The sequence below is a fragment of the Zootoca vivipara genome, chromosome 15 (genome assembly GCF_965207765.1).
Source record: "Zootoca vivipara chromosome 15, rZooViv2.hap1.1, whole genome shotgun sequence".
Taxonomy (NCBI): Eukaryota; Metazoa; Chordata; class Lepidosauria; order Squamata; family Lacertidae; genus Zootoca; species Zootoca vivipara.
The window spans coordinates 3,578,397-3,605,337 of NC_142598.1; the positions used below are offsets into that span (position 1 = coordinate 3,578,397).

The 26,941-nt window shown below is 47.5% G+C and overlaps 1 protein-coding gene across 1 annotated transcript; it reads left to right on the forward strand.

The window, feature by feature from the left end:
* On the forward strand, window positions 1-26,444 carry PDZD4 (PDZ domain containing 4). Its single transcript, XM_088658440.1, has 8 exons — window positions 1-182; window positions 14,726-14,997; window positions 16,577-16,667; window positions 18,324-18,422; window positions 19,833-19,895; window positions 19,994-20,095; window positions 22,170-22,280; window positions 24,260-26,444. The coding sequence occupies exons 1-8, from the start codon at window positions 123-125 to the stop codon at window positions 25,592-25,594; spliced, it is 2,133 nt and encodes a 710-aa protein (XP_088514566.1). The 5' UTR covers window positions 1-122; the 3' UTR covers window positions 25,595-26,444.
* The last annotated feature ends 497 nt before the right edge of the window (window positions 26,445-26,941 follow it).

Genomic DNA, 26,941 nt, shown 5'->3' on the forward strand with positions numbered 1-26,941 from the left:
AGGGTGGTGGGGGGGCCGGGAGAGCGAGCGCCCCGCGCCCCCCACCTGTAGGATCCCCATGAGCTGACCCTCCTCCCGAATTGCGAGCCCCCCCTCGGTGCCGCCCCTCCCGCGGCCTCGCCATGGGATGTAACATGTGTGTGGTGGAGAAGCCTGAGGAACAATATAGGGTCATGCTGCAGGTAAGGGGGACCTCGCGGGGGGGGGGCGGGGGGCGGGAGAGAAGAGTTGGGGTTCCCCTTCACGCCCTTCTGGGAGTGAAGGGGAATGGGATAGGTTGCATATGGGGTAGGGAGGGGGGCGATAAGGGGTTGCCTATGGGTGCGTTTGTGGTACTTGTGGGGATAAAGGGGGGCTGAGGCTCCAGGGGGTTGTCTGGGGACAAGGGAGGCTCGGAAAGGTTGGCGAGAGTTTCCAGGGGTTCCTGGGTGGTGGGGTTCGGTGGGGTGGGGTGACTATCCTGGACGTGAGGATGAGCCCTTTGAATGTAAGGGAGGCGAAGGGGTGGGGAATGACGGGAGGGGGCACTGTGGAAAGAGAAGGCGGCCTGGCATTATTGGAGTGGGGGCACATTTTCTGGGGAGGAGGTTCTGTGGCATTGGAGGGGGGGTGATGCTGCAGTGGGGGAGGGGAGCAGGTAGGGGGAGGTTGCCTAGCAACTGGTCCTTCTTTCTCCAACTCTCGCCCCCCCCCATTTTCCCATGCCACACAGTGCCTGAAATAATGGGGAGGGGGCTTCTGCGAAAGAGAAGAAGAAAGGAGAAAGAGGAATTGGGAGGAATGGCAAAGGGCAGCTGAAGTGGGAGGAAAGGATGGGGAAGGGTCTGAGAGGGAATGGGACAGACTAACATGAGGCAGGCATTCATTCATTCACCACCAGCCCCAGCCCCCCCCCAATCCATTCATCTCCACTCACTCTCCTTTCCATCCCTCAGTCCTTGTACGGTTCTGCATCTCCTTAACCCGCCTGCCCTTTCTCTGCCTGTTCAGGTATCTATTTTCAGACTCCCTCCCTTCTTTTTGTCTGCATCAGCCCCTGTTCATTCATATCTTTCTTTTTTGCTCACTCTCTCCCCCACCTCCCCTCTCTACCCATTTATACATTCCATCCATCCTGGTCTCCCCCTACCCTACTCCTCCGCCCAGATTAGAGGTACAAAGGCACCTTCCCGCATCCCCAACTTGGTCCCGTAAGATCTGTTGGTTGAAGCCCTGGGACTCAGGGCAAAAGAGAAAGGCTTGAGGTAGAATGGTGGTGGTGTGTCTAGGCTCAGGAGTAGCCAACATGGTGCCCCCCAGATGTGCGCTCTCTCTCTCCCCGTCTTTCTGTGTGAATGGGCATCAGTATATTTGCCAGTATGCATTGTACTGGCTATTTGGACATAACTGTAGGTTTACATGTTCTTGTTTGCACAGTAAAGAGACAGTATCTTTTCTTTTTGGCTTGCTTTTTAAATCTCTTCCCTTGGTGTTTATTCATAGGCAGGCAGTGTACAAGTGGCAAATAAGCCTGCCATGTGTAGTGAGAGAAATGACCCAAAAATTATGGTTTATGCTGTATAGGTGCTCATAACATCTTCACCTACTATCCTGACACCCCTCTACAAAACTACTTCTATATATAGGCAATGCCATGTATATCTGCATATTCAGTATTACATATATTTACACACAGAGAGAAAGCATGCGTGTTTGGGTCTTCTAGACAACAGCGTAATATTGTAAATGAGTCTTTCAGATATTGCAAATGGGTTTTGGGGAACAGGTTTTCATTCTAAGTTCCACATTTCTGGACCAAAGTGGGGAGAGAATTACCAGCTGGCATTTTGATGACAAAGACATTGTGTAGACATTGTGGAGAAAATGCATGCATGAGGAGCCCCCACCCCACACTAAAGCTCCATCTCTGGAAGCCCCCTTCCTTTCCTTTGGGCTGTTACTTGAACGTTGCAACCAGTAATCTAGCAAAGGGGATCCTGTTGTGACTAAGGAAAATGGGAGGTGACGGCTTTAACGGTGTTTGCCTTCAAAGTTTCCTCTTCTTTTGAGCCATCTCAAATAACCGCCTTCTTTTTGCCCTGGCAGTCTTTGTATTTAGTCTACCTGTGTGCAAGGTCTACTTTGAAGGGATGTGTATGTTCTTTCATAATTCCAATTCAGTTTTTAATAGTGGGAACCAGATTTCCTTCCAATAGGGAAGGTCAGATTAGCTAATGGTCTCATTACAGTGGTACCTCTGGTTAAGAACTTAATTCATTCCAGAAGTCCGTTCTTAACCTGAAACTGTTCTTAACCTGAAGCACCACTTTAGCTAATGGGGCCTCCCGCTGCTGCCACGTCGCCAGAGCACGATTTCTGTTCTCATCCTGAAGCAAAGTTCTTAACCCGAGGTACTATTTCTGGGTCTGTAACCTTAGCCTGTAACCTGAAGCATCTGTAACCTGAGATACCACTGTATAGTCTTTTAAAGTAGGGATGAGGAACCTATGGCTCTCCAGATGTTGCTGGACAACATCTTCTGTAATCCCTGATCGCTGGGCATCGTGGCTGGGGCTGATGGGAGTTTAACAATATCTGGAGGACCACTCTGTAAAACCCCTGTTTTACAGAGAAGGGCAATATTGTTATGAACAAAGCTTTTGGTTCCAAAACATACTTATTATCAGACTGAGATAACTGGAAGTCATTCCTGTCTTTGTTGTTGTTTAGTCGTTTAGTCGTGTCCGACTCTTCGTGACCCCATGGACCATAGCACACCAGGCACTCCTGTCTTGCACTGCCTCCTGCAGTTTGGTCAAACTCATGTTCGTAGCTTCGAGAACACTGTCCAACCATCTCGTCCTCTGTCGTCCCCTTCTCCTTGTGCCCTCCATCTTTCCCAACATCAGGGTCTTTTCCAAGGATTCTTCTCTTCTCATGAGGTGGCCAAAGTATTGGAGCCTCAGCTTCAGGATCTGTCCTTCCAGTGAGCAGTCAGGGCTGATTTCCTTAAGAATGGATAGGTTTGATCTTCTTGCAGTCCATGGGACTCTCAAGTGGCTTGCCAGTTCCTTCTCCAGGTGGATCACATTTAGTCAAAACTCTCCACTATGACATGTCCATCTTGGGTGGCCCTGCATGGCATAGCTCATAGCTTCTCTGAGTTATTCAAGCCCCTTCACCACGACAAGGCATTGATCCATGAAGGGGATTCCTGTCTTTGTCTCTTTATAACAAAACTAAGTGTGCATCACTATGTAAGAGGAATGGGGAGAGGCTGAGCATTGTCACATGAGAGCTGCACAGGGGCTCTTGCTGTTTCCCACCTCATCTAAGTTCATCAGAAGCCCTTTCAGGCTGAGTTTCCAACAAGTGGAGGGGCAGGGACAGACCTGGAGACCTGAGGCTTCTACTGCTCCTCTGCTTTGCATTGCCTCATCTCTTGGTTACTTTGAAGAGTGACTATGATACATTTATTTACCTACCTATCCTGCCCTTTATCACGTGATTCCAGTACTAGCTACAATAATATCTCTCTCTGTATATATTTTGTCCAGTTTAAATGGTTTTGAGTTTTATTTGGTGGTATGCATGCTAATTATTCCAAGCTAAGCTGTAAGCATAGTTATTAAAATTTATCAATAGCATTGAAAGATTCATTTTGGAAATGAGACTCTAGATTCAAATTTCTGCCATCAGGAACCTTTGCTGATTCATATTCTTATGGCTTCATTTACTAGAGTTTGCTTACATATTCAATCTAGAGCACAGGAAATCAAGGAAGCTCAAAAGTAGAATGCATTGACTAGACAGATTTTTGCTTATTTAAAGAAGCAAATTTTAGAAACTTGAAGGATTATTTTTGGGGTTTTTTTGCTCCTGGCTGTGACAAATGTGGGTGATCAGAGATAATAAATAACAAGTTTCATGGGGAGCCAAGTAATAAGTTCTGAAATACAATATTAGTATTAAATTGTGAATTAATAATGGCCTGGTTTTTAACGGTTGCTTCACACATTCTCATCTTAATGAAGACACTTTACCTATAGTAGCATATGTGATAGTTAATGGGTCAATTTCTCTCAGACACTTAATTTATCACTTAAAGATGTAACTTCCAAAGATCACCAACTAACACGTCCAGGGATATGTCCAAGAACTTCATTGTGAAATATTCTTACGATTATGAGGAATTTCTAATGTCAAGTGACATTTTCCAGTTTTTACTACTTTCCGTACTGTGTAAGAGAGACCATTCGTAAATGCTTTACAACTCTATCTTTGCTTTGTGAGGGAAGTGGCTGTTGTTCCTGTTTGACAAATGAGGGGCAAAGGCTGTAGGATAGTGAGTAACTTACTTATGTCAAAGACAGATCTGGAACCCAGGTTTTCCAGGTTGCCTGGGCTCTGACAGCCGGCAAGGTGCTTCTTACACTTTGGAGTCCTGGGATTTGGGAATTGTTCCTGTCAATTTCACAGGTCACCTGTTGTCAAAGTGCTAAGAGTGATCTGTGGGGCCATTGTGAAGGGGTGTGTTTTGAGTCCCTCCCTGCCTGGGTTGATTCCACAGTGCCTGTTCATCACCTGCTAACAGCAGCATCAAGTGTAAGACTTCACATGCATGTCTGAGCAATCGCAAACCAAGTATCGCAGCCACAGAGCTTTCATAGCACCACACGGCTTTTTCAGTGGAGCCAATTCACATATTTGCCTGAGTCACGAAGCATTGAATAATCAAGTGGCGAGCCGCCAATGGACATACAAGCAGGAGAACTGACTTCTGGTTTCCATCGGCATTCCAGGGGTTGATGAAATAGAATTGCGATCTTCTCAGGCTCCTCCCAATCAATTCAGGACATCACAGGGGAACCTGTGGCCTGCCAGATGTTGTTGGACTCCCATCAGCCCAAGACAACATTACCCATGGCCAGAGATTATGGGAGTTGTAATCTAACAACATCTGGAAGGCTACTGGTTAGTTCATTCAGATCTTATTGATACTCCCTAGTTATAATCAGTGGTTTTTTCAGGGGGTGCTCAAGGGTACTGCCATCTCTTTTTGTTGTTGTTGTTTTTGTTAGGAAGTATGGCACTTACTGTAACAACTGCATGGTGAGTACTGGCACCTATTTTTTTCTAGAAAAAAAGCACTGGTGGTGTGTGAGAGTGGGCTGTGGATCCATATTTCTCATTGGTTGATGGTGGCTACCTACTGGCCAGCAGGGCTACCCTGTTTTATCCACTTTTGTTCTATGTTACCTTCCTTGTGCATCTTTAAAGCACACAATATAATTTCCTTGTGCTTCTCACCCTCAGATCCAGGATGTGTGAGCTTCAGTAGCTTACTTAACTCTGGAATTCATAGCCACAAGATGATGGCCTGGTAGCTTTACAGCACTGAATTTGGGGCAGTGCCAGAGGTTCTGCCACACAGGATGCTGAACTGAGAGGGTTAATAATAATAATAATAATAATAATAATAATAATAATAATAATATCAAAATCATATGGGTACCTACTGAAAAGATCCATTAAAAGCAACTGTACCAAAAGGAATTACAGTATTGTGAAAATAACAAATTTTGTACAGACTTTGTCCTCATTTGGGGCACCATGTTACCAAAGTCTACCCCGATGGCTTTTTAAAAAGGAGGCTTTAAAAACAGGATATTAGAAGAGAGGCCTAGCAAATGGTTATTAGCTATGATAGTGAAATGTTCAGTCAGTATATTTTTGAATGCCAGGCATCAATGAGTGATGTTGCCTTCACTGCTTTTGAGTTTCTTAGCTTAGCTCCATTTGAAGACTCAGATAAGCCTCCTGTCATCATTCTGCCTTCAAGAGACTCACTAGGACAAATTCTGTCTAGTATGACGGTTGTCTGTCTCTGGTAAAGGAATGTTTGCAAATACAAGGCTGGCTGGTGATGTATTTTCCACAAAGGGCATCCATATTGGTACTTGTGGCTTAAGAATGTCATGGGCTGAGTAGAGTATTTAACTGCTTTATTGAGATGTCACAGAGAACTTCTCAGAAGTTGTTGCAGAAAAAGATGTGATAGAGAAATGCCTGGTGCATAGGTTCTCTGAGAAACTCAGTTGGATGGACACCTCATACAAAAAAACCAAAGACAACAATGAAATCACCTGCAAACTAGGTTAGACACAAAAGACCAAGCACACCTGTAGAAATGCACACAAAGCAGGTGAGATATAAACCTAGTGACATAAATACGGTATATGCCCTATCTAAATATGAATAGTTACATAATCAGCACCAGACACAAAGAGAAATGGACAAAATAGGGCATAGCTCCTTTTATCAGAAGTCAATGGGATGGAAATAGAACCATAAAAGTGTGTAAACACTGTTCCTCTTGCAATATTGGCTAATCTCTTCTGTGTGTCTCTGTGTGTGTACACATACACACATTGCTCGCACCAAATAATTACTTTTCCAGACAGTTCCTTTGCAGACACTTTCTGGATGGACACCCACACACCAAGACCAGACAAAAACAGAGATCTAAATATAACACACACAAAACACACACACACACACACACACACACCAATAGTAGTTACACATGCAAACAATGCCATATGTCTACAAAGTCAAAACTGCTATGATTCCTGAGATTTCATAGGTACTACTCACAATACAGGGTTACATTTCTACACTCCAGACCTAACCACATTTCACACAAAAAATTGTAACACCTTTTCGCCGCCCCCCCTCGCTTGCACGCTCTCTGCTGCAGTGGGACAAGGCTGCGCATTCTAACGCTGGTCAGTAGCCAGAGATTCTTGCAGAAAGGGGAATGGGGGAGCTTTTGGTCAGAGCTAGGAGGAATCATAAAATATAAGCAGCGCCCAAGGCTTCAGAGAATACATTAGAGAAAAGGCTCTCCAGGAGGCTTATAGAGCCGGGATCTGGAGGGAGGGGGAGAGGCGTGGAGAGTTGCTGGAAAGGCAGTTTGGGAAAGATGAAGAAGAAAAGAAACACACAAAGGGAAGCTGTGAGAACCATCTGCTGAAGGCCTGAGGCTGGATCTCATTCCAGACCTGCCTGCAGGAATGTGATTAGCATTTGTTATAAATTCCTGCAGGGTCTTCTTGAGGCAGAGCCCCTCCCCAAATCACCAGTCTAGGGTCTTCGTTCCAAGCTTTTAAACATGCAGCCTCATTTCTCCGCCCTTTGGATTCCTCATCATCACTTTACTGCTCCTGCCCCACCCCCTTCTCAGTTATTTTCCACTCCGGCCCACAGCTCTCCCTCTCCAGTTCTGGGGGGTGACCCTCCATTTGAAGAGGCAATCCATCCTGGTTGCTTCCCCCCCCCCCATATTTCATAGTGGAAGAGGAAATGGGAATTAATGATACCCTTGACTTTGAGGAGAGGGAGTGGGGAGGAGATTTGTTCGGCTTTTGATCCCCTTTCCCCATATTTTCCTTCTCCCCAGCTGCAGATGCCTGTATCAATCACTCTAGTTTCCATGGCAACTGCAGCTGCAGTGATGGAGAAAGAGAGGGAGACGCACACAAGGCTGTGCAGCAAAAGGCAACGCAATACACAAAACTGCTCTGCGCATTGTATGAGGGTACACACTGTACAATGACGCACCTACAGATGCCTCAACCCATGACGCATAATGAAGTGGTGGTTGTGTAGGTTCCCACAATAACGACAGTCTGTTGAGTCACGTGCATGAGAGAGCATTGTGCAGCATACAGGAAACGGGGCGTGTTGTCATGGACCTTTGGCGAGACAAAATGGACCACAAACTGCTAGAGTTTGGATTATGGTAGAGGTAAGAGTTTGACAGCCAGCATCAGATACTACCTATCCGGGGACAACCTGAATGACTTTATTTCCCCTTCAGGTTCCCATCTGGAAAAGAGGAGTGATAAAATAGAGATTGAATAAATGTTTGAATGAGGGGTAGTGGAACATTTCATGATCTTTACGTACTGATACTTGAGAGCATCAGGGATGTCTTGGGTATTTGCTTGTGCTGAGGCAAATCACACTACAAGGGTGGTTTTTTTCTTTGGGTCTTTAATTATGTATCAGAAATTCAGCAGGTGAAACATTTCCTAAGCTTTAGACAGAAATGCTTAGACCTGATACACTGACTGAATTTCTTCTTATCTTGCTGCCGTTAAGAACTTAGGCACAGTTCAAGAAATTCAAAAAGCTGGCAAGAATATCTAAAAGCATGGTGATCCACTATGCCATAGCCTTACGGTTGCTCATGCTATTGCCACAATTACTGTATTCTATGAGCTGAAGTACTTGGGCTTAGCTATATAATCAGCTAACCTGGGATAGCAACCCTCTACTTTGTTTTGGCCTCTAACTTGCTTCTATAATTGGGGGCAAATCAGCAACTGAAGTGAGGTTAAAGGCAAGGATAGAGCCCTTGATAAAGTCAAGGGCCCTGGAATCTCTTCTACCAGACATGCAAACGCTGAACAGAGTATAGAGTTCTCCGCAGACAAAATTTAACTGAGCAGTCCAAGATAGCAGGGATTCAAGTCCAAAATGCTCCCTGGCATTCTTTGTCTATGTGTAAACAGAGACTTCTGCCTCCGGGGATAATAATAACCCCGTGACAACCTCTGAAGCAATCTCTGAATGTGTAAGCAAGTCCCTTATCTTATTTTACTGCCACTGCTGTAATGGCTTTTTTACATGATCAGTTATCCTGTGACAACATCCCTGAAACAGACTCCAATTTGTTTACATGCTCATGAGGCTGACAGTCACTAACCCCTGGAAAGATTAGGGCCCCGTTGCCTCATTGCAAGTCCTGGAACAAAGCAGTTGTGTAAACCAGCAGTTTCAGCCTTCAAAAAGGCCCTCCCTGTGCACACACCTACGGTATCCTATAGGGTGGACAGATGCCAGGGAACTCAGAGTTCCTCCTGCTGCACCTTTAATAGATATGCAGAAGAGGTATGACTTCCATCTTTCATTCTATATAAAGGTGCAGGATCGTTCTTCTCCTCTCTTCCATCTGGCCACCCTAGGTGATGGAGCCCTGAGGTCACGGAGCAGAGCAGGGGTAGCCAAAACGGTGCCCTCCAGATACTGTTGTACTGCACCCTCCCACAATCCCTGGCCTCTGGCTATGCTGGCAGAGGGTGGTGGCAGTTTGGAGCACATCAGCATCTGGAGGGCACCACATTGGCAATCATAGAATCATAGAGTTGGAAGAGACCACAAGGGCCATCCAGTCCAACCCCCCTGCCAAGCAGGAAACACCATCAAAGCATTCCTGACATATGGCTGTCAAGCCTCTGCTTAAAGACCTCCAAAGAAGGAGACTCCACCACACTCCTTGGTAGCAAATTCCACTGCCGAACAGCTCTTACTGTCAGGAAGTTCTTCTTAATGTTTAGGTGGAATCTTCTTTCTTGTAGTTTGAATCCATTGCTCCGTGTCCGCTTCTCTGGGGCAGCAGAAAACAATCTTTCTCCCTCCTCTATATGACATCCTTTTATATATTTGAACATGGCTATCATATCACCCCTTAATCTTCTCTTCTCCAGGCTAAACATACCCAGCTCCCCAGTGTAGAGACTGTATCATTTCAAACTGTGTGTGTGTCGTGTGTGTCCTTTTTTCCATATTCCCTCCACTGCGGGTAGAATACTTCCCACCCTCTCGCCTATTCCCTGCAGCACATCAGGGAGAAGAATTGTGTCCCAGTCTGCTCCTGCCTCAATTAGTTTTCTATTTGTAGGGAATTTCTTAGAGGGGAGTCTTTGAAATTTTGGTGTGCGCTTGAAATCATTTACATTGGTACAAGTCATTCTCCCACTTCAGGATTTTGCTACCTTTTTCTTTGTTGTTGTTGTTGTTTAGTCGTTTAGTCGTGTCCGACTCTTCGTGACCCCATGGACCATAGCACGCCAGGCACTCCTGTCTTGCACTGCCTCCCGCAGTTTGGTCAAACTCATGTTCGTAGCTTCGAGAACACTGTCCAACCATCTCATCCTCTGTCGTCCCCTTCTCCTAGTGCCCTCAATCTTTCCCAACATCAGGGTCTTTTCCAAGGATTCTTCTCTTCTCATGAGGTGGCCAAAGTATTGGAGCCTCAGCTTCAGGATCTGTCCTTCCAGTGAGCAGTCAGGGCTGATTTCCTTCAGAATGGATAGGTTTGATCTTCTTGCAGTCCATGGGACTCTCGAGAGTCTCCTCCAGCACCATAATTCAAAAGCATCAATCCTTTGGCGATCAGCCTTCTTTATGGTCCAGCTCTCACTTCCATACATCACTACTGGGAAAACCATAGCTTTAACTATACGGACCTTTGTCGGCAAGGTGATGTCTCTGCTTTTGAAGATGCTGTCTAGGTTTGTCATTGCTTTTCTCCCAAGAAGCAGGCGTCTTTTAATTTCGTGACTGCTGTCACCATCTGCAGTGATCAAGGAGCCCAAGAAAGTAAAATCTCTCACTGCCTCCATTTCTTATTCTTACCTTATTATTACTTTGTACATACTGGCCAGGCCTCAGATGGCTTGAAACAAATTCATGGAGGATGGATTGATTTATCTGCAAAGATTTATAGACCGTCTAATCCTAAAACTCTGTAAGTGGTGTACACAAGTGCTGTATCAGGAATTGTCCACTGTGATTGCTAAACAGAAGCTCCATGAAAGAGCCACATCAGTGGTACAAATCTCGGGTTCAATCCCTGCAAATAGGGCTGGGAATGGCCCTGGAGAGATGCTTCCTGTCAGTGCAGACAATACTGACTGGTCTGACTTGGTATAGGGCAGCTTCCTATGTTTCTGTCCTTCTGAATACCAGTTGTTGGTAAACAAAGGAGCAGGTTTTCCCCAAGCTGGCCTGCGGTTTGGCTCCAACTAGGCTTCCAGCCAGATTTTGTGGCAGAATTTCCTTGCCATGTTTTTTATCTCAGCACTTGGTTCTTGGTCCTCACTAGGTTTTAGGCCTGGTTTGGTATCAGAATAGAAAAATGGGTACCTTTAAATGGCCCAAAGTGTTCAGGGAGGAGGTGTGGCAGGACAAAATATGTAATTCCTTAGGTGGGTAAACTCATATTGAGTAAGCGAGGGTCACTCCTGTTACAACAATCTTGAGGTTGCTTTTGCTGCCACAGACTTACAGATAGTGTTAGAAACTCAGATATACAGTATAAGCTACCGTAATCTCCAAATGGCATGTTAAACAAAGGTTATGGTTGCCACAACAGAATGTTTAGGCACCATCTTTTTTCAATGAAATTTATTATTATTATTATTATTCATTTTGTTTATATACAGCTTTATATTTTAAAGAGAAAAATATCAAAGTGCTTTGCAACAAATTAAAATATCAAATAAAGCAATCCAGAATAAAACAAATTCAAGCTTCAAGGAAGATATTTCAAATCCTTCTGTAAGAGACATTTTGCTTTCTCCATACAGTATTTATTTATTTATTTATTTATTTATTTATTTATTTATTTATTTATTTATTTACCTACCTACCTACCTAATTTATATGTCTGCTCCATAGCAGAAGTACCCAGGAAGCCAGTTTGGAGTAGTGGTTAGTGTGTCGGACGAAGACCTGGGAGATCAGGGTTCAAATCCCCACTTAGTCATGAAGCTCACTGGGTGACTTTGGGCCAGTCACAGCCTCTTAACCTTCCTCGCAGGGTCGATGTAGGGTTTAACCAAGGAGGGGGGTGAGCCATGTACTCATATTGGAGAAAAAGGTCAAATATAAATGCAATAAATATGCTCTTCTGCTTACCTGCTTAAGAAAGCTGGAGAGGCCAGTCAGGTGGAGATGTCAGCCACCAACCTGGCATCCAGAGATCTCTCCACATGGTGCAATTGGACCTGTGCCAGTAGCAAAGCACACCTGGCGCCTGGGGGATTTCTGACACTGCTTACAGGGCTATCCCTCTGGAACCCCTGAGGTGAGAGTTGACAGAGGAACCTTGCCAGAAGAGAAGTTGGCAGTCCTAGGCATGAGGAGTAGGTCTGTCAGAAGACAGAGGAACCTTTTCTGGAAGCACCCCTGTGCCCTTAACAGCTGCATGGTAGACAAAAATTATTCAAGTTTAAAACTGGCCATGAGAAGTGTGTGAATGAGACACTCAGTAGGCAAACAAAATAGTTGTCGTTTTAAGTATAGGATTTGGAGTGTGCAATTTGTATCACAGGGAATAGAAGTGCGTTGATGGAGTTCTAATTGAACCCTTTCTCTGCAAGATTTTTATGTGCAAAAATGGTTGTTGTTTTTTTTGCTGAAAGAGTATTCACTCAAATGAGTCCCCAGCTGCGGTCATAAGAGGTTGTGGTGTAACTCACACAGATTTTCCATTTCACACAGATTTTCCATTTCAGTGAGAACTAGGCCTACCTCAGAGGGTTGTGGTGTGAGGACAAAATGAAATACTGTAGCTTTCTATAAGCTGCACTGAGCTTCTCGGTGGAAGAGTTAGACAGATAAATAGTGTGACTTAAGATCAGTACAGCTGGTTCATAATATCCCTGGGGTGCCCTTGTTTTTGGTGGTTCTCTCCAGAATTATTGGGAACTCCCAAGAAGGAATTCATTCATTTCGTGTGTGTCTTTGCTGGTAATCAGTCCTTATGCCAACAAAAGGAAAGAGAAGTTGCTGAATTGGAACTCATTACCAAGCTTAAAACCATGGAGCCACCTGGGATGAACAAAGACATTGGATTCTTATCTCATTATGCATGATCAAGCTTTCTTAATCATGCATAATGAAAAAGCCCTTGCTTTCCCCCCGCAGGACCAATTGCAGTCATCAGCAGTCGTTAACAGCCATCTACAGGTTTACCACTCCCACCAGCCCATCACCCATTCCCGCCCCCCCACCCTCTGTATATACATAAGGGACTGACTTCTGTTTCAAGTGTATCTGAAGAAGTGTGCATGCACACGAAAGCTCATACCAAAATAAAAACTTAGTTGGTCTTTAAGGTGCTACTGAAGGATTTTTTTTTATTTTTTTTGCTTATGCCAGCAGTCAGCCAGGTTGGCCACTGGCTCTCATCCCTGGTGGCTGCCCACCATTTAAGTAACCCGAAATGTAATGCCTATAGATCTGTCATCCAGGTAGGACTATACAGTACCTGCCCTGATGCGTAGTGGGCATTCCAGTACTATGCCAAGGGTCCCCCAAAGTCTGTTAGTAGCCCTGATAGTAATTATGCATGGGAAACAAAATCCTGATAGACAACCAAAGTACAGTACCGGTATATTTTACGTGAATGACAGGTGACTGGTCACCAATGGCTTCAAGTTACAAGGAGATCCCGACTAAACACCAGCAGTTTGGCAGTAAAGCAGACTCCCTCAGGAGGTTGTGGAGTCTCCTCTCTTGGAGATTTTTAAGCAGAGGTTGGGTGGCCATCTGTCAGGGATGCTTTGGTTGAGATTCCTGCATTGCAGGGGGTTGGATTAGATGACCCTCCAGGGTACCTTCCAACTCTACAATTCTCTGGTTCTCTGAAATGGGTGTGTGTGTCTCAAACTGCACGATATCTCTCTCTCTCTCTCTCTCTCTCTGAGAGAGAGAGAGAATGAGAGAGAGAGTGTGTGTGTGTTTTCAAGCACCCCCAGTGCACTGCACTACTTTGTAACGCTCAGTTTGAAAACTGAAATTGTATTGTAGAATAATGAGGAGTTATGAAGGCCACAAGGCATTTCTTTTATCCTTATATTTAAAATAATTAAAGTACTTGTTGCTAGAATCTCTTTATCACAGCATGTTTGCAGTAAGCCCCTTGACATTCTACTTGTTTTATCCCACTAACTGAATGGCTGGACCACCAATAATTTGCCATGTTGAAAGGTGGTAACGCTACCGTCAGCTGGGAGAAGGGAACTCGTGTTTGTGCCATTCTTACCATTAGAATGAAGCAGGTGCCCCCAGCAACAGACGTTTGGGTATATATGCAGGGCAGCAATATCAGCGGGACCTGCCCTTCTCTTCTGTTGGAGGATGGAGCTGTGTGTGAGCGCCAGCCTTGTAGCCCAGGCATAGGCAACCTTGGCTCTCCAGATGTTTTGGAACTACAACTCCCATGATCCCTGACCACTGGGCCCTGTTAGCTAGGGATCATGGGAGTTGTAGTTCCAAAACATCTGGAGAGCCAAGGTTGCCTGTGTCTGATGTAGCCTGTCCTTCACCCCCTAAGTTCTATGCAGCAGAGGATGCCCTCCTGTTTGCACTTTTGAAAAAAAACTTTCCACTGTTGGCTTCTGTGGGTTGAATGGGGACATGCTGCCTGGTCTTCAAGCAGCAAACTGTCTTGGGCAAACCTGGTCTGAATGGGTGTGTGAAAGACTGAAACTGCATTATAGATGGAAGAGGGAGGAGGAGGAGGAGAATCAGCTCTAAGCAAGCATTGCCAGGATGGGATGTGGGGAGATGTGGAGGCCTTCCCTGCAGGAGGGATTGTTTGTTACAGTGTGGTCAGTGGCGGAGGATTGAGCTGCAGGTTACACATGGCAGATAGGATGGTGAGGGTGCTTTTTGAATGCTCAGATTTCTTGAAGAAAAGGCAGCGAAGCAAAACCTTGAGCAGATGCAGAACCCAAATGAGTGCATCTCTTACACATCCCCCAGGAATAATGTTATCTGAGGGGGCGGGTTGGAGTTCTCAGTGGACTGGTGAAAAGAAGCACCAGACTTTGGACCTACAAGGTCTGTCTTGTCGGTCTGTCTGTCTGTTTCCTCCTTTCCTCTATAGGTCAATGGCCGGGAGTTGTCGCGCCTCTCACAGGAGCAAACCCTTGAAGCCCTGCGGTGCTCCAAAGAGCCTCTGGTCATCCAGGTGTTGCGGCGCAGCCCCCGCAGCCGGGGTGGTGCCAGCGAAGGAGCTGCCCCCCAGGGGGACCCCACAACATTGGTGGACAGTGGAACGCAGACAGACATCACCTTTGAACACCTACTGGGGCTAGGCAGGATGCATCCCCCAAGCCCCCCAGCTGTGACTTTGGAACCTTATGGGCTGCCTGATCTGTGAGTGCTCCCCCAAGAAAAACCTTCCCCATTGCATTTGCTCTCCATGCCCTTCAATCAGTTATAGCCCCATGGTCCCTTCCTACTACTCTGTCCTTTTAGAGGTGCCAGTTTTTAAACTAGTCTCCATAGTTGTGTATTTTAAAGCAGCTCAATACGCAGAACTTAGCAGCACTGAGATAAACACAGCTCTCTCCTCTCCTCCATGTTTTTCAATATCTATATGAAGCTGCTGGAAGAGATCATCAGGGGGTTTGGGCCAGGTGTTCACCAGTATGTGGATGACACCCAGCTCTACCTAACTTATAAATTGGAACCAGTGAACGCAGTGAATGTCTTGTATGAATGTCTGGAGGCAGTTGGAGGATGCATGGCGACTAACAGATTGAGGTTGAATCCTAACAAACAGAAGTACTGTTTTGGGGGGACGGGGTGGGCAGGTGCGGAGGACTCCCTGGTCCTGAATGGGGTAACTGTGCCCCTGAAGGACCAAGTGCGCAGCCTGGGAGTCATTTTGGACTCAGAACTGTCCGTGGAGGCGCAGGTCAATTCTGTGTCCAGGGCAGCTGCTTACCAGCTCCATCTGGTACGCTGGCTGAGACCCTACCTGCCTGCAGACTGTCTTGACAGAGTGGTAAATGTCTTGGTTCTTCCCCACTTGGACAACTGCACTGCGCTCTACATGGGGCTACCTTTGAAGGTGACTCAAAAACTACAACTAATCCAGAATATGGCAGCAAGACTGGTGACTGGAAGTGGCCGCCAGAACCATATAACACCAGTCCTAAAGGATCTTCACTGGCTCCTAGTACATTTCCAAGCACAGTTCAAAGTGTTGGTGCTGACCTTTAAACCCTTAAATGGCCTTGACCCCGTATACCTGAAGGAGCATCTCCACCCCCCATAGTTCAGCCTGGACACTGAGGTCCTCCTCCGAGGGTCTTCTGCTGGTTCCCTCACTGCAAGAAGTGAAGTTACAGCAAACCAGTCATAAGGCCTTCTCAGTAGTGGTGCCCTCCCCGTGGAATGCCCTCCCTTCAGATGTCAAGGAAATACATAACTTTTAGAAGACATCTGAAGGCAGCCCTGTATTGGGAAGTTTTTAATGTTTGATATTTTACTATGTTTTATATATGCTGTAAGCAGCCTAGAGTGCCTGGGAAAACCCAGCCAGATAGGTGGGGTATTAACAACAACAACAACACCTGAACGCCCGTAAATGTATTCACAAGAGCAGGCCAGTCCATTTTCTTTATCACCTGGCAACCCTGTTCACTCTCAGATGATGAGTCTGTTTTCCCAGCATCAGGGCTGTGGAGCCATCGCAGCTGCTCTTGGCTTCTTGAGTTCACTTTTCCTATATGATGCAGCCTGGATAAAAAGGACATGCATGTACAAATGAAATTCCCTCATCCCTCAGTTAACCACGGCCACCAAACCTCATGCTTCAAGGCCCCAGGATCAAGTTTTCACATCTAGTTTGCATGACCTTGCTCTGGGAGTTTTCTAAGAGTAACGGTGGTCCTGAGTGGCAAATGGATGCTTCACCTAACTGCTTTATGCCTTTCCTTGTTCACAGCCCCTCAATTGGGCACGAATATTATGACCCTGTGGAATTCATGGAAGGAGGTGCCCCAGAGACTGAGCGGGCAGAGGAGCTGGAATATGAGGTGAGAATGTGATGAAGCTGGAAGAGGCAGTCTCTGGGTTTATATCCACAGATCAGGAAGCAGGGCCTGGCCCCCTGCCCATTAGGCAGAGTGAGGCAAACCATGTTGAGTGGACCATTCTGGGTACCATTAAATGGCAGCACATCGCTCAGTTATTTAATGCGGTGCTGTGTTTGTACAAGACATTCAGTCTCAGGCTGGCTGCACAGAGCTGCAAGGTTGGGCATTGGCAAGGATGCCAAGGCTGGCAAACAGCCTGCCACCCTAGAGACTGCCATTCTCAACTTTGCATAGAAGAGGTTTTAGCTGGCAAATCTCACTTCCTCCAGGCTAACCCCAAAGTTGCCTCGCTCAAGGGCCCCCCCAAATCCCAGAGCAGATATTTTCCACTACATATAGCCTTCCAGTGAGGAGACTGGTGCCACTGTGGAAAACACTTGGGTGGCCTGTGCTCTGCTTGTTTGCTTCTCATTGCTTCATATCTCCAGTGAGCCCTATTTCATCCCTGTGTGGTGTAGTGGTTAAGAGCGGTAGACTCCTAATCTGGGGAACCGGGTTCGCGTCTCCGCTCCTCCACATGCAGCTGCTGGGTGACCTTGGGCTAGTCACACTTCTCTGAAGTCTCTCAGCCCCACTCACCTCACAGGGTGTCTGTTGTGGGGGAGGAAGGGAAAAGGAGATTGTCAGCCGCTTTGAGACTCCTTCGGGTAGTGATAAAGCAGGATATCAAATCCAAACAAACTCTTCTTCTTCTTCTTCTCTTAGGTCAGGTCCACATGAGCATTTGCTTCCATTTAATAACCACTTGCTGTGAGTTCAGTCCTATGTTGTCGAGAGGCAGCTTGGAGTGAGGAAAGAGCTGTAGTACAGTCTCCTGAGTGCCACCAGCATTGTAACCAAAAGGGGACCAGTGAAAAACAACAGGGGGCCTCAGCATAATCAGGAGATTCTGAAAATTTGTTAAAAGTACAAATAAGTTTAGAAAATCAATTCCAAGGAGGCAATTCCACAGCCCATAGCCCAAAGAGGACTGTGCATGCTCAGTAAGCACAGTAATAACTGTTTCTGAAAAGAAAAACAGAATCAGGGGAGGAAATGGAATGCCCTGCTTGGGGGAAATGGCTGGTTGGAATCCTGAACAGGAGCACTTCTTCTCTGGAGGGAGAAGACCCTGCAAAAGTTTGTCGTCGGCCCCACTTGTTCTCCTTATCCTTAAGGGTTTTGCTCATATAGGGGCTGCACCCACATTCTTTCTTGGAATAAGCTTGATCTATGATGGGCATCGTTCACACATTTATTCTTGACATTAATGATGAACATGCAGGTGTGAACTGATCCTAAGGTGGTTACAGATGGTTCCACTTTCGCTCAACTACCAAGCAGGATATAAATTAAGATAATGGTAACAATGACCCCTGTAGAAGATTTGGGCACTATTTATCTTTGACTGCAAACCTAGGAAAGGATGGGAAAGTCAAGTAGGGCCGATTCAGAGAAACTAAAGGGACGGTTTAGCTATGAATTTGTACCTGGGCTGACTGAATGAAGCATTAAAATGTTCTTGAGAAGGTCTGTGAAAACAAACCTTCTTCTCCTGCCTTGGCTCAGGGCTTGCAACCATGTCTGACTTTGCCTGGTGCTTTCTCTATCCCACAGGAGGTGGAGTTGTACAAATCCAGTCACCGGGACAAGCTGGGCCTGATGGTTTGTTACCGAACCGATGATGAGGACGATGTAGGCATCTACGTTGGAGAGGTGGGGGAGGGGGCAACTCTTGGTGGGGTGCGATGTGTGGCCTGGGGAGGCAGAGGAGGCAGGCAAGTGGTGGCAGGAAGCTGCTGTCAAGCTTTATGAAGCCGTGGAGAGCAAGGAGCTCCAGGCTTCATTGCTGCTGCAGAAAAAAAATAAGTGTGTGAGAGAGAGGGGGGAGGGAGGGAGATTTCTTTGGGATTGAGTTAAACCAAGGATAGGGAACCTTGCTTGCCTCCTGTTTATTGGCGGTGCTGGCTGGAACTGATGGGAGTTGGAGTCTGGAGGGCCACAGGTTGAACTCTGTTTCTGGGTGCTGCTCAGGGGCCCGTGCATCAGCTTTACATTTTAACAGCTGCGCATGTTCATTGCACTCATACATTCAGCATTGCCTCTACTTTGCCCCCAAAGTCAAGGTTCCAGGAGCATGCTTTTGAATAGAACCAGGAGTGCTACCACGCCACCACATAGTATGATCTTAATTTACTACAAGCCATTGGCCCTTGTAAGTGTGGTGTTAGCTGCATATGCGCAAGGAACATTAGGGGCTGCTGTGGGGGGAGTATCGCAGGGGGCATCTTTGGTGCTCTGGGCTCAAAGCACTATTGAATTTATAGCTATTGTGAAAAGAGTTGGAGGCAGGGAAAACACGATGCACCAAGTTATCATCACAGAAAGCCAGAGATAGACTGTGCCATTCTGGAGAACCCTGCCTAGCTGAAGATGTCAGCTTAAGACATTTTCATCAACTGCTCCCTAAAATTATCAGTGTGTCCTGGCAAGGAGCTGTTCAGTAATTAATGGAACTGTTTCTGTTATCTGTTGGTGCAATTGTGAATAATTTTTTAAAGCAGGCATGGAATTTGCGACACTTAACTCTAAATCGTTTAGGGATTGCATTTTTATTCTAGCACCCACCCACCCCTCTTTTTACCCTGACAACAATCCTATCTGGTGATTGGGCTGAGAGAGGGTATGACTGGCTCAAGACCACCCAATGAGCTTCATGGAACAGTGAGGGATTTGAACAAGTGTATCCTTGCTATGCCGGTGTACAACTGGCAAGACAGCCCTTTAGAAAAGAGCAAATTCTGGAGATCAACTAGCATTAGATGGAGAGTTATTTCCCATACTGTTCCAAATCCTATGCTGCATTGATGGAGGGAACAGGCCTTATGTATGTACTTCTTCCAGGTCTTGGGGTGTAAGAGAACAGGGCAGAATCAAGTTCAAGCTCGCATCTAAGGGAAGGGATTTTAGGTCTGGTGTGTGCTACAGTTACGAGGACGGACAGGGGTCCTGGGTTCTCTGTTCAGCATTCAAAGATTAGCAGGTTCTTAGCAGGCTGGAAAAGAAACTAGGAAACAGCACACTTAAGTTCACCTCCTGACACTCACTTAATTTTTCTTACGCCAGGTAAATCCTAACAGCATTGCTGCCAAGGATGGGCGAATCCGGGAAGGAGATCGCATAATCCAGGTGAAGTGAATCCTGTGGGCGACTGTTGTGGGTGTTAAGAAGGATAATTTAATGCACAAATTTAAACTTGCCCTTCTATACATTTCCTCCAATCCTAGATAAATGGCATGGAGGTACAAAACCGGGAGGAGGCTGTAGCAATTCTCACCCAGGAGGAGCGGACAAATATTTCTCTGCTGCTGGCTAGGCCTGAGACTGAGGTAAGAGGCCTTTAGATGCATGGCGAAGCAGAAGGTGAATGGAGTCAGAGGATGGGGGGGGGGGGAGGGTGGTGGATCAAACCTCAGCTGTTGAAACCTGTCATGTAAGAAAGAAACTTCTTTTCACACACACACACACACACACACACACACAATCTGGACGTGGGTCACATGCCTGTATGTCCACAGTTGGCTGTGGCTTTCGTTGCTTTCTCCCTTTTACAACTGCACATTGGTTTTAAATCACAGCACAAAATAATCCTGGTGTGATCAAATCAAGATTCATTTTTGTACCGATTTATATGGTAATAGTGTACTTATGTGCTGGTCCATGTTGGCAATTCTGTGGAGATATGCATTGAAAACTGTGGCAAACTGATCATGTGCCAATTCCAAACATAATTATGTTTTTTTTTAAAAAAAATATATTAAAGCATAAAGCAAGTAGGCGGAGTCGGATTAAGGACAGAGGCAACCCAGGTAATAATACTGGAATATATATATTGGGAGCAGCTGCTCTCCTCTAGCAGGCAAAAATGGATGGCTACAGAACACTCAAGTCATGTCTGATTTCAAACAGCCAGGTGCTTTGGCTGTGAGCCAGGAGAGGGGTGGATTGACATTTATCCAGTAGCAGCAGCCCCTCCTCAGCAAGTCGGTTTCCATAAGCCCTCCAAGCCCCTGCCCTGGTGAAAGATGGTGGGCTCCCTTTATGTCTCATTTACTTTGTATTACTCAAATATTTAAAACTTCAAACTGAGGATGGAGCAACATGTTGCAAGGCAAACACATAGGATCCCGAACCTTGTTTGTTAGCCTGGTGAATTAGTGGGGGGAAGATAGTTTCAACGGCCATCTTTCGCCCCCTGCCCATTCCCCCCCCCTAGACATTTTGGATGGTATCCATCTGCCACGTCCCATCAGGGCAGGGATTTCTGCTTCTACAGCAGGGCTCCCCCCATTCTCATCCCACCCCTGTGCACACCCCTCCCCAAATCTCCTCCAAAGGGTTGGGGGAACTCCTAGAACAGATTCAGGGGGGCTTGAGGGGAGAAAGGGATCGTTTCCCACAGTGCAAGCAGAAATCCTTGTGCCGTTGAAATGAGACACTTGCCGTTACATTTAATTCCACCCTTCATTTATATTTTTATCCAGTCTTTCCACAGGGACAGACTTTGGTCATCTTTGGTGCTATGGTGCCCTGAATTTGGCAGTCCCAGATCACTCTTCTCAGTTAGAGAACTTCTCAATTTATATGATTTGAAGAGAAACCAGAGGACAGTGGTACCTCGGGTTAAGAACTTAATGCTTTCTGGAGGTCCGTTCTTAACCTAAAACTGTTCTTAACCTGAGGTACCACTTTAGCTAATGGAGCCTCCTGCTGCCGCTATGCCGCCGCCATGCGATTTCTGTTCTCACCCTGAAGTAAAGTTCTTAACCTGAGGTACTATTTCTGGGTTAGCGGAGTCTGTAACCTGAAGCGTCTGTAACCTAAAGTACCACTGTATATCTTCTCAATTTTGTGCCCCCTTGGCTCAGCGCTCTGTGGGACGGAACCGCCCGCACCGCCCTAAATCTGGTGTTACTTCCACCAAGGAGCTCACAGCAATATATGTATATGACTCTTTCCCCCCACCTGCCTCCATTTTGCAATTGCAACAACTCTGGATGGTAGGTTAGGCTGAGAGCCGGGGGGGGGGGGCTAGCCCAAGGATTTGAACGTGGATCTCAATGATTCCAGAGTTACCCCCCAAAAAAACACGCTTCGTAAAAACACATTTGATTTTACCCCCTTACTGACCTATTGCACTTGTTTTGGAAAGAAAAAGTTCATAGTGTGTGAATTTGATGCAAGGACACTTGGTTGGGGCTCATTGAAGCCAGGCCAGGGATAGGGAACCTGCGGCCCTCCGTGGGTTGCTGGACTACATCTCCCATCATCCCTGACCATTGGCCCTGCTGGCTGTGGCTGATGGGTATTCAACAACATCTGGAGGGTAACCAAGTCTCCAGCCCCGGGCGAGGCAGTGGAATTCCCAGCCATGTTCACTGTTAATTCTCTTCACTCTTCCAGTTGTCCAAGCGTTGGAAGGACAGTGACCGCGAGGATTTCCTGGATGACTTTGGCTCTGAACATGAAGCCGGAACAAAGGCCCGGCGGCTCCTTTCTCCACCAGACCAGCAGGTAGGTGGTCTAGAAGGGGAAGTGGCGGGTAAGTCAGCAGTATGCTCTGAAAAGTAGTTGGGGTGGAGAACCAAGAGTTCTCTCCTGGGTAACTTTCTGGGGACCAGAGGCAAAAACAGATGGAGCAATGGGTGAGACTTTCATCTTTATACAGAAGGCTACACTCCAAAACCATGAAAGCCAAAGGTTTCTATACATCCCGCACAAAACTCCCCAACCTCCATCCAGGCAGGCAAGAGGCATCATCATCACTCAGAGATTTTCCAGCCTGGAAAAAGCACTAAAGGAGGGTTGAGAGCAGGGCCAGAGAGGAGGGCATCCCAGGTGTGGCCTGAGGAGAGTCCCAAGGGGAGAATAGAGAGGAGGCCTGGAGCACCAGATTTAGCTTCTAGGCCTGCAGTTCCCCACCCCCACAGTGGGACATTGTATGTGTTGCAGGATTTTGAGACACAAGAAGCAGCAACTGGGGTACATTGTATTACCTGATAGGGAGTGACTTATGGCTGGATCATGTACAGATAGAACGTCTAGAGAAGCACTTCTCATGTGCATTAAACGCTCACTTTCAACCGATGGGGAAGCTGCTCTCGGCCGAGTCAGACCTTTGGTCCACCTAGTTCACGATTGCTATGGGGAAGCTGCCCGTCAGACGCAAAGTATACCATGGAGCTACAGCCCTGACTGCTGCAAATCCTAGCTGACTCAACCTGGAATGGTCATGGGGGTGGCTAGATTTGCTGCCAAACTTTCATTTCAACGGTTTGCAATATGAGGCGACACCTTTGCTTCCACTTGGCAGGAAGGTACCGTAGAAACCTGTACTTTCACTTGGTTTGGTAATTTGGTAATCTCCCTGCTCCCTTCTCTGAGCAGCAACAGATCTCTGTTTATTATGCACTTGAGTTACTCACTTCCGTTTCTCTATGTCTCAGCTTACGCTTATAGGTCAAGATCTACCTGCATGTTGCTGGATGGACTGCAGTAGGCTAGCAACAATTTCTAACTCCAGGTTGTTTAGCAATGACTTCAATGAAAGGCTGCCCTTTCCCTGATTCACAAATACTTGATTAGGTTAGGATTAGGATCCCTGCTGTGTATAATAAGGTATATTAGAGTGCAGGAGGGAATGGGCTTCACACACAGGCAGCATTTTGTACTTGACTCCATCCCCTGCAATAATTGCACTAGTGGAAAACAATGCAGCTTTTATAAACCCCAAGTCTTCTGATGCCTGCACTCAAGTAAGCCGCTGAAGGGGGAAATGCTGCTATTATTTTTGTTCACACCTGGGAAGCAATAGGCTTTGAGTGATTGGTTGAGATGCACAATAAGAGGATGACTCTCTCCCTACCTTTCTGTAGCCATTTACAGGTTGATAAAGGGAGTTTAGGGGACCCAGGTGGCACTGTGGTTAAACCACTGAGCCTAGGGCTTGCTGATCAGAAGGTCGGCGGTTCAAATCCCTGTGACGGGGTGAGCTCCCGTTGCTCGGTCCCAGCTCCTGCCAACCTAGCAGCTTGAAAGCACGTCAAAATGCAAGTAGATAAATAGGAACCGCTACAGCGGGAAGGTAAACGGCGTTTCCATGTGCTGCTCTGGTTTGCCAGAAGCGGCTTTGTCATGCTGGCCACATGACCTGGAAGCTGTACGCCAGCTCCCTCGGCCAATAATGCGAGATGAGCGCGCAACCCCAGAGTCGGTCACGACTGGACCTAATGGTCAGGGGTCCTTTTACCTTAAAGGGAGTTTAGAAGTGCCTGTCTTTTCAGCTTACATGGGTGTTAATCTTGAAGTGCAGCTGGGCTCTCAGTTTTTGCCCAGTTCAAAACCTTGCGCCTGTAGAAGCTTCCTTGCCCATCAGGGGTCTGTCTATGAGTCACACAAAGGTGTCATGTAGGAAATTCTGGGCTAGATGCCTGGCATAAGGTGGTGTTCATTCTTTTTTCTCTGAACGGTGCCCTCTCCTTCCTTCTCCATAGAACGAACCCTTACAAGAAAAGCCTCCTGGAGACCCGGCCACTCCTCTGACCAACAGCCAGGAGCTGGACAGTGGTGTTGGCCGCACTGATGAAAGCACTCGCAACGAGGAGAGCTCTGAGCATGACCTCCTGGGAGACGAAGCACCCAGCGCTGCCAACACCCCGGGAACCCTGCGCAAATTTGGGCCTAGCCTGCAGCCGCGCGACTTCCACTACAGTATGGACTCTCTGCTGGCAGGGGAGCCACCCAGCGCCGTGGGCACCGACATGATGCCGGGGCTCACTGACGAAGAGTACGAGCGCTACCGCGAGCTGCTGGAGCTAAAGTGCCACCTGGAGAACGGCAACGAGCCGGGCCTGGTGAGCGCTGCGCTGGACGTCAACCGCAACGAGGTGGCCCTTCTGGAGGAGGAGCTCCGCCACCTGGAGTTCAAGTGCCGCAACATCCTGCGAGCCCAGAAGATGCAGCAGCTGCGCGAGCGCTGCATGAAGGCCTGGCTGCTGGAGGAGGAAGGGCTGTATACCTTGGAAGGGGAACCGAAGAAACACGAGTTGTCCGACATCACCGAGCTGCCAGAACGCTCCGATAAGGACAGCACCAGTGCCTACAACACCGGGGAGAGTTGCCGAAGCACCCCCTTGCTGGAGAGCCCCCTTCGCCACCTGGCAGAGCCCCCCAACCTCAACCGGACTGCCCCGCCTTCGCCGCCCCAGCCCAAATTCCGGCGTGAAGAGCGGGTGCGGCGCAGCCCCAAGGCAGCCGGGGAAGGCAGCCCCTACTTGGGGCGGCGGCAGCGGGAGGAGCCGCCCACTCCTATCAGCCCAATGAGCCTGGCCAGCATATGCAAGGACTCTCTGGGGGGCAAAGGAGAGCCCCGCATGGAGTGGAAAGTGAAGGTGCGCAGCGATGGCACGCGCTATGTGGCCAAGAGGCCAGTGAGGGACCGGCTGCTCAAAGCCAGGGCCATGAAGATCCGCGAGGAGCGCAGCGGCATGACGACGGACGACGACGCCGTCAGTGAGATGAAGATGGGGCGGTACTGGAGCAAGGAGGAGCGGAAGCAGCACCTGATCCGCGCCCGGGAGCAGCGGAAGCGCCGCGAGTTCATGATGCAGAGCCGGCTGGACTGCTTGAGGGAGCGAGAAGGCAGCGAAGCCCGGGGAGTGTCTGGCGAGGTCAACATCCTGGCCCTGAGTCACCGCAAAACCATGAAGAAACGGAGCCGGCGCATCCTGGACAACTGGATAACCATCCAAGAGATGCTGGCACATGGCACTCGCTCAGCAGACGGGCGCAGGGTTTACAACCCACTGCTGTCTGTCACCACGGTTTGAGAGCATTGGAAGGAGCAACAGAAGGAGTTGTGATGATGTTCTCCTTCCCTCCGGCTTTGCCGGAGAACGACGACTGGATGGGCCGATCCTTTCCTGTTATCAGGAAGCTTGCTCTTTGAACACACCAAGGAATCGTTGGCCGTTTGCTGCCGGAGCTCCATTGGGCTCTTTGAACCAAATTTAGAGGGGGACAGTAAGCCCAGAGTCCCTTGCAGCCTTAAGAGGGCAAGAGGGGCCACAGCCCCGATCCTGCATCCACCAGGAGCTTGCTACAGAGAGGTCTGTCCCCATCCCAATGCACAGATTACCTGTATTGAAGGTGTTCTGCAGGGAAGCTCACTCACCTGACCCTGACAGAGAGTTTTTGCCAGCTTATCCCCGGCACATCACATTTGGAAGCACAAGGTTTCAGCTGGGTTCCTCTCTGTGCAGTATGCGGAGCACAAGGAAAGTGAGGAGGCTCACCCCTTCCGTACAGGCCAAGACCAATGAAGGCACTCCTCACCCCCTCCCCTTGGGATATTGTGACATCTTTCTTTCTTCTTTTTCTTTCTCTCTCTCTCTCTCTTTTCTCTTTTGTGGTCGTGGATCTCAATTCCCTTTTCATTTCTCTATTTAAGTGGAAGCTTGGGCCCTGGCGGCTCATCTCACAAGCAACTTGACAGTCCTCTTTCTGCATTTTCTGTCACCTGCTTACCCCACCCCACCTGCCCCATGGATAGGGGCTCTAGTTTAGTGGGGGGAGGGGGGGAAGAGACTGTGGAGCAGAGAGCTTGTGGTAAAACCCTGTATCCAAGGCTGAACTTGCATTGTTACAATAAAAAGAAAACTTTTTACTCATTGCAAAAAACCGTAAAAATCCATTTCACAGGGGCTTTATTTTTGAAGCTCAGTGGTACAGGACACCAGAAAACAGCAAATCCTTTCACGCCGTAGCAGAATCCTACAAAACACCCCCACACACACGTGCTTAATGAGTAACACGCTGGCAGATACTGAAAATGGGGTTGCTTTGGGAAGCGAGTGCTGCAAAGCAGCTGAGCGTAAGCAAAAACCCTCCCCGAATGCTGGTAGCATCCCGCAACCAAGAGCTTGCAAGCATCCCTTCCTGCAGTCCTCAGGCTGCAATCCTGTAAGAACTTACCTGGGAGCATGTTCCATTGAAGCTAATGGGGCTTCTGAGGAAACATGCAACTTATTTGCCCAGTAAATAAATATTTATTATTCTAAACACCTCAGATAGATTTAACAGAGCAGCCACATGTTTTACATGCATGAAGCCCTGGGCTTCATCAAAAGGATCTCAAGTGGAAGAGCTGGGATGGGCTCTACCCTGAGACGTTGCAG

Coding starts and splice junctions, on each gene's coding strand:
- PDZD4 (XM_088658440.1), top strand. CDS start 123: ATGGGATGTAACATGTGTGTGGTGGAGAAGCCTGAGGAACAATATAGG. Junction 183..14,725: donor AATATAGGGTCATGCTGCAG/GTAAGGGGGACC, acceptor TTTCCTCTATAG/GTCAATGGCCGGGAGTTGTC. Junction 18,423..19,832: donor TAGGCATCTACGTTGGAGAG/GTGGGGGAGGGG, acceptor TTCTTACGCCAG/GTAAATCCTAACAGCATTGC.